General features: G+C 38.9%; 1 protein-coding gene across 2 annotated transcripts in view; it reads right to left on the reverse strand.

Annotated features, from left to right (window-relative positions):
* zdhhc8b (zDHHC palmitoyltransferase 8b) overlaps positions 1-16,077 on the reverse strand; it is a 69,049-nt gene that overhangs the window by 19,734 nt on the left and 33,238 nt on the right. Inside the window, exon 1 of one of the 2 annotated variants that reach the window (XM_079607309.1) lies at positions 5,303-5,395. The exons of the other annotated variant lie outside the window; for it this stretch is intronic. Coding sequence (XP_079463435.1) covers positions 5,303-5,310 — 8 coding nt within the window. The 5' untranslated portion in view covers positions 5,311-5,395. Of the gene's footprint in view, positions 1-5,302; positions 5,396-16,077 lie in introns of those variants that run through there. 2 annotated transcript variants of the gene reach the window in all.

The raw sequence follows: 16,077 nt of genomic DNA on the forward strand, positions 1-16,077 counted from the left end.
TTTAATAATGAGAGGGAAAAGCACCATAAATAAGGTCACAGAGCCCCGCCGGTCTATTAATCACGCTCTGAAAGGACAATGGAAGAGATGACATCTGCTCTTTCCTCATATAGATCTGTTTAAAACAGTAGAATACCCCCAACAACAGCAGCTTAAACGGATCTGAGCTAAACAGAGGGCTGAACTAAGCAATCTAGAGCTGGATAAATGCGACCGGGTCAGATTTAGACCAAAGAGAATCTGTCCTCACACATCTTCACCACTGTTCACTGAAGCCTCTGTAAATATCTCCACACTGTCATATCCTTGTAGACTCAAAGTAAGTTTATACATACATCCACAGGTGTGCCCCTCAAACACACACACACACACACACACACACACACACACACACACACACACACACACACACACACACACACACACACACACACACACACACACACACACACACACACACACACACACACACACACACACACACACACACACACACACACACACACACACACACACACACACACACACACACACACACACACACCTGACAGTGCATATCTGAGTGGCAGTTGTTGGCCAACTCCACATCACATTCTTTACCAAGCTTATTTTAAGGCCAGACTGCAGCTGCTGTGGTTAACATGCGTGGCAAATATCGGACAGCCAAAACCAGGCCGAACATCAAGAGCAGGGCAAATTCATGCAGGAACCGGGAACTAGAGATTTACACATGTCTAACAAATGTATTTAATGTTAGTTTTGGTTTAAGTGTCCCCTTTTTAAAAACAACATTCAAATGAAAATAGACTTTCCCTTTAATATACGTCTTGGGTCTTAAATAGGTCCTTTTTCAACTCGATTTATTCTTTAATGTTGCTGTTTGAGCATAAAAAGATCTGCAAGGTTACAAAGCTCAAAGTCCACTCCAAAGGGAGACATTTTATTTAACAGAAACCACTTTCCAAGAACTAAAACGAACAACTCGTTTTGACTACAACGCGTTTTTTCCGGACTTTGTGAGGTCATAATTTAAAAAATCCCCACCTGAAAAATTTCCCGAACACCTGTTTCGGAAGGAGGGACTTCATCAAAACAGGAACTAACAAAGCGTTCAGGCCAGCCAGGGAAGATAGGTGCTGTAATAATTTACAATGTGTGAAAAATGCATATTTTAATACAACAAAATCAAGTCTTTGTACAAGGGCATAGTACCCCTTGAATGTGCCCAATTTAAAGTTATAGATTTGTTTTGATGACAATAATTCTCGTTCACTTCCGTGCACTGACTTCTTTTGCTAATGTTTTTCACTTTTGAAGCACGTAATGGCTTCGGTAATCTCTCTTGCCGTCATAGACTGACATCTTACCTGTGAATGTGTTTATTTGTTCATTTATTTATTTGGATCCCCATTAGCATCTCCCTTCGATCCGACAAGTAAAAATACAAAACTACATTAATCAACAACAATAAAAGTCAAGCCAATAAAACATACAACCCCCAAATAGTTTTTAACAGTGATAATATTAAGAAATGTTTCTAATAAGCATATTAGAATGATTTCTGAAGGATCACGTGACACTGAAGTCTGGAGTAATGATGCTGAAAATTCAGTTTTTTGAAATCATAGGAATAAATTACATTTGAAAATATATTAAAATAGAAAGTTATTTTAAATTGACATTATATTTCACAATATTACAGTTTGTACTGAATTTATGATCAAATAAATGCAGCCTTGGTGAACATAAGAGACTTAAAAAAAAAAGCATAAAATAAAAACATTTAAAAAACTACAATGGATTTAGGCTTGTCTTTATCCTAAAACTTGACTGAAGACGTGCCCAGCAGTTGACAAAACTGAAGAAAAAAAATATATAGATCTGCTGTTGCAGACAAAATTATATTATTTCCATCATGAACTGCTTTAAAGCAAATCATTGGAGTGAACGATTCAGTCACTCACTCGTAACACACACAAAAGACACTCACCTATACTGGCATCACTGCCAAAAAATGTCACTGAACAAATCAGAATAAATCTCTTTGGTGCACTGATTTAAAAGGTTTGAGTCACTGGGGTCAATCAAAATCCTCAGCTGTATATGACACAGCAGTGATAAGAATAAAAGCCCATCCATTCTTATGACATCTAGGCATTTAGATTGGCTTGGAGAATGACCCAGATGGAGTGCCTGCCAAGTACTGGGACTTAATATCTTCTTTCTCCTTGACCTTAAGAGACACTATTTATTTGTGTATCCTCTGCTGAAACTACACACATTCGCACACATATCTTCAAGCATATCGTTGAACGAATCCAAGTAGCTGGAAACCATTTTCTAGCCACTTCCTGAACGGAAGTCCAGACAGAATGAGCCTAAGTGAGAGAGGGGAAAAATCTGCACGGTCAAACAATGTTTACTCAACTGCTGCTTGTGTCAGACTCAATTCAGCTGAGTGTTTGTTAAGAGAAGATAAGGTCCATGAGACAAACGCTAGCATTTCTATAAGCCTGTCCAACTGAACGAATGAGGTCAAAAGTCACTGCTGTGCAACCTGCTGTGTGGTCAACACACACACACACACACACACACACACACACACACACACACACACACACACACACACACACACACACACACACACACACACACACACACACACACACACACACACACACACACACACACACACACACACACACACACACACACACACACACACACACACACACACGATGGAAGGAAAAAACTATGGAAGTCAGTAGGGTCCATCAACTGTTTGGTTACAGACATTCTTCAAAATATCTTCATTTGTGTTCAGCAGAAGAAAGAAATTCCTACAAGTTTGAAACAACTTGATAGTGAGTAAACAATTACACCTTTAAACTAGACTGTGTCTAGACTGTGCATACCACTACGCCACAGCTCTAATGTTAAATACAGCTAGATTAGCTCTGTTCTCATAGAGTTTTTGTTTAGTGCATGAGTAGGTCTGTTCCTGGATCAGTTCCCGCCGAGTTACACAATCATGTTTTGGTCTAGCAGAACTTCTCCTTTCCCTCTGATTTACTGCTTTCTCTGCATAGCTTCACGCACATTAGGCCTGATCTACACACACATGAACACTATGCCAGCACACAGGCACATATAGTGGGAACAGAATCATTGTGAGCATATAAAATGCAGAGGCCTGATTTACTATCATGTTTGACGTGGGTCGTTTCGCTGTGGTGGAAAACAGCAAGATATGGTGACACTGGCTAAGGTACACTGCATCTGGAACAAAAATGTGACAGAGCAGTATATCGTTTGATAAATATAGCTGTAGTGTTGACTATAGGGTGTTATACCGTGTGAACTCACGATGACAGCTCGGCAATATTACCTTCCTTCCTGTCTGTCTGCTGAGATTGATCACATGCTAACAAAGCCCCGAGATTAAATAAGACAATCCAGCTGGGTGTTTCTGTACATAATAAAAAAGACTGTAGAAAGATATCGCCTGTCATGACCCGCATAATCAAAGTAGAGGGGGGTGAGGGAGGGGAGAGAGAGACCCTCAGAACAATGGGGAGCTTTCACATGCTGAGGGCCGCAAAGAGACACAATAACACGCTTTAGCAATCAGAACTCACAATAGACAATCTATCATGAACTACTGTACAGAGGATAGGAGGGAGAGAGATTGTCTGTGTCTGTAAATATGCCTACGAAACATGCATTTCAAACGATGTTGTGATTTTTAAACCATTGCTTTATTGTAGAAAGGGAAAAACTGGGATGGATGGATGGATGGATGGATGGATGGATGGATGGATGGATGGATGGATGGATGGATGGATGGATGGATGGATGGATGGATGGATGGATGGATGGATGGATGGATGGATGGATGGATGGATGGATGGATGGATGGATGGATGGATGGATGGATGGATGGATGGATGGATGGATGGATGGATGGATGGATGGATATCTAAATTGCTTTGTTGTTGTAGAAAGAAAACACTGCATTATTTAATATCAAATTGCTTGGAAAAGTATCTGGATTTACCTGAGATTTAAATAAATGGATATAAAATGTGATAATAGTAACTAAAATACACTATGCCGCAGAGACCGTGTGAGAATGCCATAAAAAACCACATCCCTAAACATTGACCAGAGAGAGCAGCTGGATAATATATATTTTCTTGTAAAATTATAATAAAATATATTTTTGTCAAACAATCAGGCAATACAAAGGCAATGTGCTGGCCATGTGCTTGAATAGTTCAACAAAGCATTTTTTTTTTTTTTTTTTAGGAACATTACCAAAATGACAACCATCTGAAGTTTAAAACTCAATGTCAGATGACATACAGTGTAAATAGTGTTTTAAGAGCCTGGTTCCTTATTAAACTGATTACTGTGTGTGTGTGTGTGTGTGTGTGTGTGTGTGTGTGTGTGTGTGTGTGTGTGTGTGTGTGTGTGCCAAAACCCACACTAAGCCATCTGGATAGAGACAGAGAGATGGAGTGAGTGGTTTAGAAAGAGGGCAAACAGTCATTTGTGTGTGTGTGAGAGTGTGTTCAACCAAGCTGATATTCTTAAAGGTGCATACACAAATTTGTCATTATGTTGCATGGGCAGATATACAGCAAGTTGTCTTTGAATGATAGTGTTTAAGTAAATGGTGTCCGGCTGGACATTTAATCTCAATATGCCAGCCTCAATATAATGACTCAATTTTCATACGAGTCTGAGCCAATATTTTTAAGTACTAGTCATTTATTTGTGCACAAAACTTTTCAGAGAAAAATGACAGAGTATACCTGTAATGAAGGACTGAGGCGTTGCTGGACGATTTCAGTATAATATATAATCTCTGTAAGTGTTGCATCAACTGTCTAGCAATGCACATAAAAATGCTTAAATAACCAAATATATTACAAAACTAAGCAAGGCTGAAGGAAAATGAACCCAGAGTAGGCGTTCCAACTTACTGTACAAACGTGTGGCACAATTTAAGCCAGCAAAGAACAGCTATATGGTTAAATATAGCTCACAACACTTGCCCGTTCAGACACACACACAGCTTTTAAGTCAAGTGTGCCAAATGGAGCGCCAAATAAGTTGCAACAACAAATGTGTAAAACTCAGAACATCCAAAATAGAAGATAGCATTACCCAAACTGGCATTAGATTTCAAGAATGAATCACATTCAGGACTGTATCAATGGCCCTTTAAACACATGCCCATCATCTGGAGCGAGTAATTGACCACACTTTACGAAGCTCTTGTAATGTTCAAAAATACCTCCCCATATGTGTGCTCTCCAGTTACATGCAGTCTCTCTCTCTCTTTCAGCCAATCTGATCTTCTAACCTCTATACTGTTTCAGCACTATGCAGAACCCACAGCACACAAACACACACACACAGGACACCTCCTTATGCCCAGAATAACCCTTTGCTTCCTGTTAATCTCTGCTGAACAGGTGTTGCTATTTACAGCACACAAATCCATCCACTCCAACAGAGGAATGAAGCATAGAGAGAAAGAGGCGGTGAGCGGGAGATGCACAATCTGAGAAACTGATGAGAAATCTCTTCACACAGAATTCCTGTCTCTCCTTGGCATTAATATGTGCACAGCAAACACAACAGAATTAAGCAGTTTAGCTTACATTAGCTGAGAATCATGGGTAAAACTGCCTGACCACAGCAGTCAATTTTACACAAGAGATCTTGCCGTGTTTCTAAGCACTAAAGGCTATTATATTCAACAATCCAGAAACCCTTGACCTGAATGACTCATAGAGAGTGTGAATATTATGCAAGACGGATCATCTAAATGCGGGGTCACTCATACAGATTGATGAGGGCGGTTATTTGATGGAAAAACTTATGAAGAAGACTTGAGTGGTTTTTAGCGTGTTGCTAGGTTGCTTACTGTCCAAAATTATAATACGTAACCCCAAGTATGAGCAATAATAAGAGTATGCTCCACTAATATTATATATAGGCCATGTAAACATCTGCCAGAACATGCTCGTAAATATTTTGTGCAAACATATTAATGATCATATTTAATTAGAAGAACATCTAAGACGCAGGAATTTTCCTTTGAAGATTTTTGTTGTTTTAATTTGCATCTAAATCAATGCTGCCAGGATATGATTTTGCATAATAAACCCATATACTCATTAAACAAAGCGCAAACGTGTGAGGAGTCTTAACAATGTATAACAAAAGCATAAATAGCACAAAAACGCCCAGTGTAATGAGTGCATGTGCGCTATTCGCAGGCCTCTTGCAAGGACGGCGAATAAAAACTGAGAGAAGGAACCGATGAGGAATGAACATCTTTCTCTCGGCCCAAATTTTCCTCTCCATCTATCTAATCTACACATTAAGAAGTGTCTGAGACATTTCCCCACATAAGAATGGAAGGAAATCAGTTTGGCTGCAGCAGTAATGACCGCTCAGTGGAAATCTCCCAAAACTTCAGTCTCAAAGAGGAACTGCCTTTGTTCCAGCAGGAGTTGCTGATAGACGAGAGAGAGAGAGAGAGAGAGAGAGAGAGAGAGAGAGAGAGAGAGAGAGAGGGGGAGGGAGAGAAAGAGAGAGAGAGAGAGAGAGAGAGAGAGAGAGAGGGGGGGGGGGGAGGGAGAGGGAGAGAGAGAGAGAGAGAGAGAGAGAGAGGAGAGAGAGAGAGAGAGAGAGAGAGAGAGAGAGAGAGAGAGAGAGAGAGGAGAGAGAGAGAGAGAGAGAGAGAGAGAGAGAGAGAGAGAGACAGACAGACAGACTCACAAGAAGCCAAAAAAACATCAATTCACATTTTCACAAATCACAATATCTACTTTTTTTTTTTTTTTTTAGTTCAGAATCAAAAACGAAAAGTTAAATCATCTTCAATTATTGTACACAACACATCATGACTGCACCATTTCATTTTAAAAGAGGGAAGATCATTCATGGCATTATAAAAACAGAAATCAATCAGCATTCTTGCTTTGAGTAAGGACCTAAAAACCAAAATCACATCATCATTACACCCTTGCTCTATTTTTCTTTTTCTACTCATATAAATCGCCAATTTAGAGAGAGTTAGAGAGAGAGAGAGAGAGAGAGAGAGAGAGAGAGAGAGAGAGAGAGAGAGAGAGAGAGAGAGAGAGAGAGAGAGAGAGAGAGAGAGAGAGAGAGAGAGAGAGAGAGAGATTGTTTACTATGGCACTTCTGAGATCACCTCCTCTTTCTCCAGATGGGGATGACTGACATCTCCTCGAGAGGAATGACGACAGCTCAAAAAAATGAGTCGAGTTAAGTCAGGGTGAACCGAGCACAAAACTCCACTCTCATAATGAAACGTCATGCGAATATTGCTTCTGGTCCTACAGTAGGCAATGCAAAATCACCCATGATTGCTCCTTTCCCGTGGCCTCCATTCAATTTGTCTCTATCCTGACATTCTGTAATGTTCTCCGCCGCACAAAACCAGCCTCAGAGCTGTTCAATAAGACATGACGAAAATGAATACACGCTCTCTGCGAGGCAAGAAATAACTGCAGGACAAAAATGCCAAGCTTAAGTTTCCCAGTGACAGTTTTTGGGTCAGAGGTCAAACGGCAATAAAACACATTTCTGACTCTGAGTGCCCCGCGGGAGACATTCTGACACTGTAGTAAAAGGTCTGCCACTTTATTCCGGAGCCCTAATGTGTTATAGACGCATAAAGAGCACATTTTAATCACAATTTCAGTCTAATCATCTTCATTCAAAAGCAGCATATTATCAGATGAGCAACATGAGAGAACAGTATTGAAAATCACTAATCCCTGCTGTGCTTTCCCTTCACAAATGATAATATATTAGCATAATTAAGAGCCAGATTTAGCAAAGCTTTCACCGAGGGATGAGATACAATCTTAGGAATAAAATCACTCTTTTAATGTATTAATACCTCAGCCACGGTCTCCTCGTGGGTTTGTTTCAGTTCAACAGTGCTTTAGTAAAGACTAAGTCTCTTAGACATTATAGACATCATCCATACAGAAAAGTATGCAAAGACCAACCTATTAAAGTGGCTGTATTTGAAGCATCTAACATTTGTGCTCATTTATAATCTTAGTTTAAGAATTTAGTTCATAAAACTATATAATTTTATCAGTCAGGCTGTTTTTGCTTAAATGTAATGTGATTTCGGTTTTGTATAACCTTGTACGTAAAAACAAACGCCAGTTCAGGCTGGAAGCTGGATAGAAAAAAAAAAAAAAGGTCAACTTGTTGGTCGCTTATTTGACCATCATGATCCATTTCTGGTTAATATGTAAATATTGGGGAGTCAGATGTCACACATCGTTCAAATGTTTGGGGTCGGTAAGATGTTTTAATGTTTTGATGGAAGCTTCTTATGTTTGCAAAGGATGCATTTATTTGATTGAAAATACAGTAAAGTACAACAACAACAAAAAAAGAAGAAGAAAAAAAGCAATATTGTTACATATTATTACAATTTAAAAAACGTGTTATTACTCCAGTCTTCAGTGTCACATGATCCTTCTGAAATAATTCTAATATGCTGATTTGGTGCTTAATACACATTTATTATTATATTTTTTGGTGTGGAAAAACAGTGATACTTTACTTATTTAGAATTTACTTATAGAAATTTCACTTTTGATTAATTTAATGCATCCTACGTTAATCCAATCAGGGTTCTGACGATTAGCAGCTTGTCAATGCGATTATCAGTCGTCAATACTTGACCACTTTAAAAACCAAAACTGGCCAATCTTGATAAAAATGTATAATTTTTTACTTAATACATTTTACTTAATAAAAATCTGATTTGTTAAGAATGCACCTTTAATCATACATGTCTCACAGACAGACGCAGAATTAGACGATGGATTTAAAAATATATAAATAAATAATATAATTTTTAAAAAATGTAAACTAAGATAACAGAGACCTGTCTGCTCTCAGCCTTCCAGAGAGAGAGAGAGAGAGAGAGAGAGAGAGAGAGAGAGAGAGAGAGAGAGAGAGAGAGAGAGAGAGAGAGAGAGAGAGAGAGAGAGAGAGAGAGAGAGAGAGAGAGAGAGAGAGCATTCAAAGCTGATGCACACAACCTAGACTGAAAGAGAGACCGAGAAAGAGGAAAAACTGATACTCTTGAGCACCACGACATAATGCAATGGAGCTCAAAACATGTGTAAAAAGGGGAACGGAGATGCTAAAATATTTCCATGCTGTGAGAGAAAAGCGGGAATAAAAGCAGTATGATGGAACGGCAGACGCTCTCCTCTGAGAGAAACAGACGGGAAGAGCATAATGTCTTCCCATGAGAAGAGTTAAAGGGAGTCAAGGAATCATGAGGTGTGTGTCAAAGAGACGCTCTGCTTTCTCTCCCCACAGACACACAAAAATAGGACACCAAATCTGAGCGCATTCTCTCCGTTTGGTCGACAGAAATGTCAGTGAATGCTGAGCTAAGCTTCAGAGACAGAGGAACAGTAGAGTGACTGTACGCAGCAAAATCAGCACATCGACAGATACACTTTCTTTAGAACATTTATAGAAGATTTCACCTGCAGTAAAACTTTAACAGCCGCCTGATGGAAATTCAAATTTTCCAGTATATTTCTGCACAATAATCTCACAATGAGAGAAAATGGGGGAAAACATAGGTTTAGATCAAAATCAGATAAAGTAGGCTCACTCATTGAATTCTGTGGAATGGGTTTAAATACAGTAAAGTGTGTCAAACGGAGTCAATAGTGATACACTGTAATTTGGTATTGGTGCTCACAAACCTCAAAAGAAGCAACACAGGTTTTGAACACCACTCATTTACCCCTTGCATATTTGTTTATTTAAAGGGGTCATATAATGCCATTTTTTTACAAGTTAATATGATTTTTTTAGGGTCTAAATGAAAAGTTTGTAATCTACTTTTATAAAAAATTCTCATTAGTATTGTAAGAAAACTAATTTTACCTGGTCAAAAACAGCTCTGTTTTCAGCACGCCATTTAAGTGCATGTGTCTTTAAATGATAATGAGCATTGCTCACCCCGCCCCTCTGTTCTGTGGGGTGTTTTGACACAACACACGTGGAGTGTTGCCTTGACAACAGTTGAGGGTATATTTTGGAGAAAGAATGGCAGCGGGAGTCTCTGAGGACAGATCTGTGCAACCGTATTAATTTGAACCGGAGTCGGACCCAGAACAAGATGACGACCCCGAAGAAGTTCGACAATTAAGGCTCGAACAGGACGTTTCTGAATGGCTGGTCAACGTAATGTCACTTTGATCTATCTTTGTATGTACTGGCAGGGTAACGTTAGAGTAGTGAGATACGAACGGTGTTTACTGATGTACCGGTATACGTTAGTTCATTGACAGATTGATGTTACAGCTATTGGTCATGAAAAACTTTTTTTCGGTAAATGTAGGCTTGTCAGTGATGAATAAAACGTTACACTCACTTCTTCTGGAGGTGCAGCAGGAACACGAACAGTTGGTACCGATTCTTTTTTCAGGAGCGGCTACTTAGCAAAACTACTGACCCTCGTTTATAAAGCAGTCTGGTGAGAAATGATTCGCGCAAACATGAAAGCATTGACGTTGATCGTGGGGAATATTCCCTTCGAAAACAAAACTAAAGCGTCTTCAGCGATTCGGATTTAGGAACATCAAAATGACTGCTGTGTTCGTTATTACACCCAAGAGCAGAACACCACAATCGATTAGCGTACATTCTGCTCCAGCGTATCAATAATGGCGGACTATGATGACAGCTCGCTCAGGGAGGGTCTGTATTGAAACGCTGCTTTCAATTAACAAACGTGGGAGGGTCGTCCGACCGTGTGACGTCACACGGCTCGATTTGAGACAGGGGAAAACATAAAAGGAGATAATAAAAAAAAAACACTGGATGGATTTTTAGCATTATGTGATGGTTGTGTACAGGCACTGCCAACACACATTTCAGTACAATCAACTTGTAAAAGTGCATGTACCATAATATGACCCCTTTAAATAGTTTTGCTGATTCAATTATGCTTAGCAATACTTCTAGACAGTATTGTATGTCCATTAAACATATTATATAGGATAAAATGGATTCTAAAATGCATGAATATGCAAATTAGTCCCTGCCTACCTGATCCACTCACTCAACTGTAGTAAACGCTACACAATGGCAAGTGGAAAAATTGGTTAAAATCTAAATAAAAAATTGGTTCAAACCACGTTTTTGAGACCGTCTTTGGTACATTGCAGTTTTAAGGAGAAAATCCTCAGCAATGGTGTGACTGATGGATTTGCACATGGTTTGTCTGAAAGCATATTAAAAAAACACAGACATATAAACAACATTACAAACTAGATTTTAACCACAGGGGGTCTTTAAGTACAAAACCGATTGAAAATAACACGCCTATATTACCCTCATTTTAATTTCACACAGTGCACACACTTTAATTTGGAACACTGGCAATATTCTTCAACTGCAAATTCTTCCGAGATAACTACACTACTCATGTAGTGAGAACGGGCATAAGAGTCTCATTCATTGTGGGGAACTCTTACGTTGCAGCTGGAGGAGATGATGAAGGGATTTGCGTGAATTATGGGACTACAGCTCTGAGAACTGTCCGTTCTTCTGCATGGACACAATGGGAGGCACAGATTACCGATGCACAATAGAGCTATAACATGCATTGTTCGCTGAAAATCTGCCAGCACAATTCCCACAGACATGTGGCCTGGTCCAACTTCACTTCGCAAAACACGTCACAACCTGCTGATCGTCTTATCTCCTCATTAGATAAACAAAAAGAGGCATCTCACATGTGTGTTGTTTATTATGACCTCATTTGAAGTGTTTAATATAAAGTTGTCTAGTACAATTTTTCACAGCAGCTTTTTTCAGTAATGTAAAGTGACGTCACTGACAAAAGGTTTCACAGACAGTGAGTGTGTGCAAGGCTAACCACTATGTGTCAGAGCTCTGACCTCTCATTATCTCAGCAGAAATGTTTAGTATACAGTCAGATGCAGGGACTGCAAGAACAGTCTCTGTGGGCATAACTGGAATACTTATGCTAATGAGACATGGCAGTTAAACAGTCAGACGTGGGTTCAAATCTTGCTCAGTCATTATGCCCTTGAACAAGACACTTAACTGAACGTACAGAGCAGCTGTTTCTGTGTTGTGACTGCCCTCTGTCTTAGCATGAACGATGACGTGGAGGATATGCTTTGTTTGGCCATGTGCTCATCCAAAGAAATGAGTCAAACTTGCAGCAAGGGCTAAACATAAATGAATAGGGCTTTATACTGGTATGTTGTGATTATGACTAGGGTTTGAGATGTTTTGGAGGCCGACAGAAATCACCATGTAAGTGAACCTATATTAAAAGAGGAAGAAACACAGCATGTGGATGAATACAGTGATCAGGGTTTAATTAGGGTTTAAAACGGTTCAATTATCATGTCCAAAAGATCCAAGGCCAATGGGAGCAATACACTGGCGTATCGATGAACACAAGCACGAAATCCAAAGATTGGCCAATTTATAATTGAAGCTTTTAGAAATGGAAATCCTCCAGTGCACCTGTGAACATAATGCCGAATGAGCAGCGAACATCCACTCCTTCCCTTCCTTTACCATCTCTTCTTTCAGCGGAAATAAATGATTGACCGGGGCACTTAGCAAATTACTCGACTTAGTAAAAATCAGCAGATGTTCTGACGAGTGGCAGAAAATAAATCTGCGAGAAGACAGAACGAGAGGCAGATATAGATAGACGGAAGTGATAGGCAGAAAGATAGAACGTCAGAAAGAGAGGACGATACACAAACAGATAGAATGATAGACAGAATGAAAGACAGAACAATAGAAATCCATCTATCGATGGATGGATGATAGAAAAACAACAGACAGGTAGAATGATAGACAGACAAATAAAACGATAGACAGAGAACAAACAAACTATAGAGAGACGTAGAGTGAACGATACATAGATAAATAGATAGATGATGGATAAAGATAGATACATACACAGCACAGATAGACAGACAGATAGAAAGATACGCAGAAAAGAACAAACGAATGAACAAACTACTGACGGATACGATAGACAGAACGATCAAGCGATCGATATATACAATAGACAGACAGAACGAATAAACTAGCTAGAGAGGTAGAGCAAAGCTACACAGCACAGACAGACATATAGAACGATAGGCACTAGGCAGAAACGAATGAACGAACTACTGATAGATACGATAAAGACAGACAGAACAAACTATGAGAGGTAGAGCGAGATAGATAGATAGATAGATAGATAGATAGATTAGATAGATAGAACAGACAAACGATAGATAGGCAGGTCAAATGAACAACCAACCGATCGATCTATAGAGGAATAGATAGATGGGTCGATGCTTCATAGACTACGCATACAATGGCGTCTATAACAGAACCTGAAAAAAATAACTGTTGCTGGCAAGCCTATACACCTCTAACTCTAAGATACAACTGTTGAACCATAAAGGAAATGTATAACCTGAACCTCTACATGAAACAATCATGAGTTGGAATTTGCAATAGTTCTTTAGAACTTAGATTTCAATGGGGGAAAATGCCCCTTACGGTGAGCCTTCAATCGTTTATTTCATCTCACAAAGGGGCCCAACACTGAGTTTCAACACTCTTCTTATCTACAGGCTTCCTCATCCCTCAAAGTAAAGCCTGAATGGCTAACACAAACTCTCTCTCTCTCTCCGTCTCAAAAGGTTTAGCATGAATGGGGTTCTTTTGAGCGACGCAATGTTCCTCCCACAGTGGAAACTATGACAGGCAAGAGCAGCAGCAGGTAGGAGGCTAGAAGCCAGTTAGACTTTTTTTTTGTCCTAAATACGACCTACAGTCTGAAACAACTAGCTTTGTGATTAGGACCATATTTGTCAAGATTTAGGGCTGCAAGTGCAGACGCCAAAGGTTATACATCTTGTGAGGTGGGACATGAGTGCAGAAAAAATAAACCTAAGAATTTTTGATGCCATTATAGCAAATGCAACCAGGTTGTGAGTAGGCCCTTGTTTAAAGTTGAGTCTAATGGCAGGTTTAATTTATTTATTTTTAAAATATACAGACTGCCTTATAGCGCAGTACACTGTAGAAGCCTGTTTGAAAGGATTGAACAGGAATCTGAGTTAATACCTGAGATTAAGTGTTTCTGAATGCTCACCTATAAAATATGAGCAGTAAAACGCAGAGAATTGCTGCCCTCAGTGTCCATGTGAAAAACAAAATGGAGACATAGTCAACAGCATGGCTTATTATGTTAGCATCACATAACTGCACACTTAAATATCTTCTCAAAATCATCACATCTGAAGTCCAGAAAAAAAATTCAGATTTGTGTGAGGAACAGACACAAATTGAACTTGTTACTGACTGATCATGTTCACCTCCGCTGTAGCTCTAACATTTTATTAAATGTTACATTTGTGCTCATGACAAATCCTATTATAACGATAATATAATATAATATAATAATTATTAGCTCAACATTTATTAGCTTATAAAGTCATTTAAAAATATATGAGTAAACCATAATTTAATGTTGCTCAACTAATATTGGCAAATTTGCCAGATCAATAAATAAAAAAATAAAAACTTTAAATGGAAGTCTATTGGGCAAACACATAACAATTGAAAACCATGCATTTGCACATGCATGCCACAAATACATACCAAACAAGACTAAATAAATCACTAAAGACGAGCTAGAAAAATATACTTTTTGCCCCCAAGAACACCCAATGCTACTTTCATGAAGCAAGAGGACCATAAAAATGTATAAAAATTGTCCCTCGCCTCCATTAAAGTCTGATTTGTGCGGTTCTCAGAGCAGAGCACTATTAAGCCACTACACCCAGTTTTATATTTAAGTTTTTGAGTCATGCCTTCCCATGGGGCCGCTCTCCCTCAGTGAACAAAACCGGTCCGTTTTTGGGAAAGACAAACACTGGAGTACAGAAAAAGCTGCACACCATTCAAATATATTTAAAGCCTTTAAAATTTATATTACACACACAACACATGGTCTATTCATAGTTGTCCGTCCACTGGGTGATCTTACATTTAACATAATTTAATAGAAGTATTCACATCTGCATTTTGTCACCCAAATGGATAGTACATAAACTGTAACTTTCCATAACAAATGTTATGACAGAGAATTTATCACGCTTCATATTTTATGCAAGGCTCTGGGCCTTCTTTTTTTCTTCTTTGATTTTTGTCTTTACTCACACAAAGATTACTTATCATCTCACTCACTGTGGTTTGCTTCCAAGGGGATAAAAGGCACTAGTCCTTAACATAATTAGTCACCACCAACTGCTGAATAAATGAATTGACTTTGGAATGATCTTAGATTTAGCTCCTATAGTTACATCGCGACTGCTCTGCAAAGGTTGAGTCAGCACGCACTGGGCACTTGGATTTGTTTACCCAGAGCGCTTGTGTTTTGTTAACACACATGATAAGGGTCATAAATGACTTCGAGAACTGCCCAGAGGTATTTTACACGACTGCTCAACTGAAACGCAAGGATCAATGCTCTGCTTGAAGCAAAAACATTTCCAGCATATACAAGAAACTTGGATTCTAAATAATAAGAGTACGCAATTACGAAGATAGCCATAGATCAACTTAAACCAATTAAACTTAACCAATTATCAAGTTACAACACATGTGGCCAATCAAAAGGCCCAAATGTTTTTTTTTCTCTGTAAGATCGACAGCAAACTCCAGCCGGCTGTTTTCTTTGAATCCTGGCAACAAGCAGCCTCTCTATTTCTGCAAACATGTCATATTTGTTTATATCATTTGATTCTATCATTCAAAGTACCGTTAAAACATATTTTTTCCATCTTAGAAACATCGATAGATTGCGGCCGCTGTTAACTTTTCCTGTAGCTAAAAAAACTGATAAATTCCTTCGTCGTCTCTCGGATAGACTACTGTAACGCCCTTTTAGCCGGAGTTTCTAAATCTACAGTACACAAGCTT

Source organism: Phoxinus phoxinus, assembly GCF_949152265.1.
Source record: "Phoxinus phoxinus genome assembly, chromosome: 3".
Lineage (NCBI taxonomy): Eukaryota > Metazoa > Chordata > Actinopteri > Cypriniformes > Leuciscidae > Phoxinus > Phoxinus phoxinus.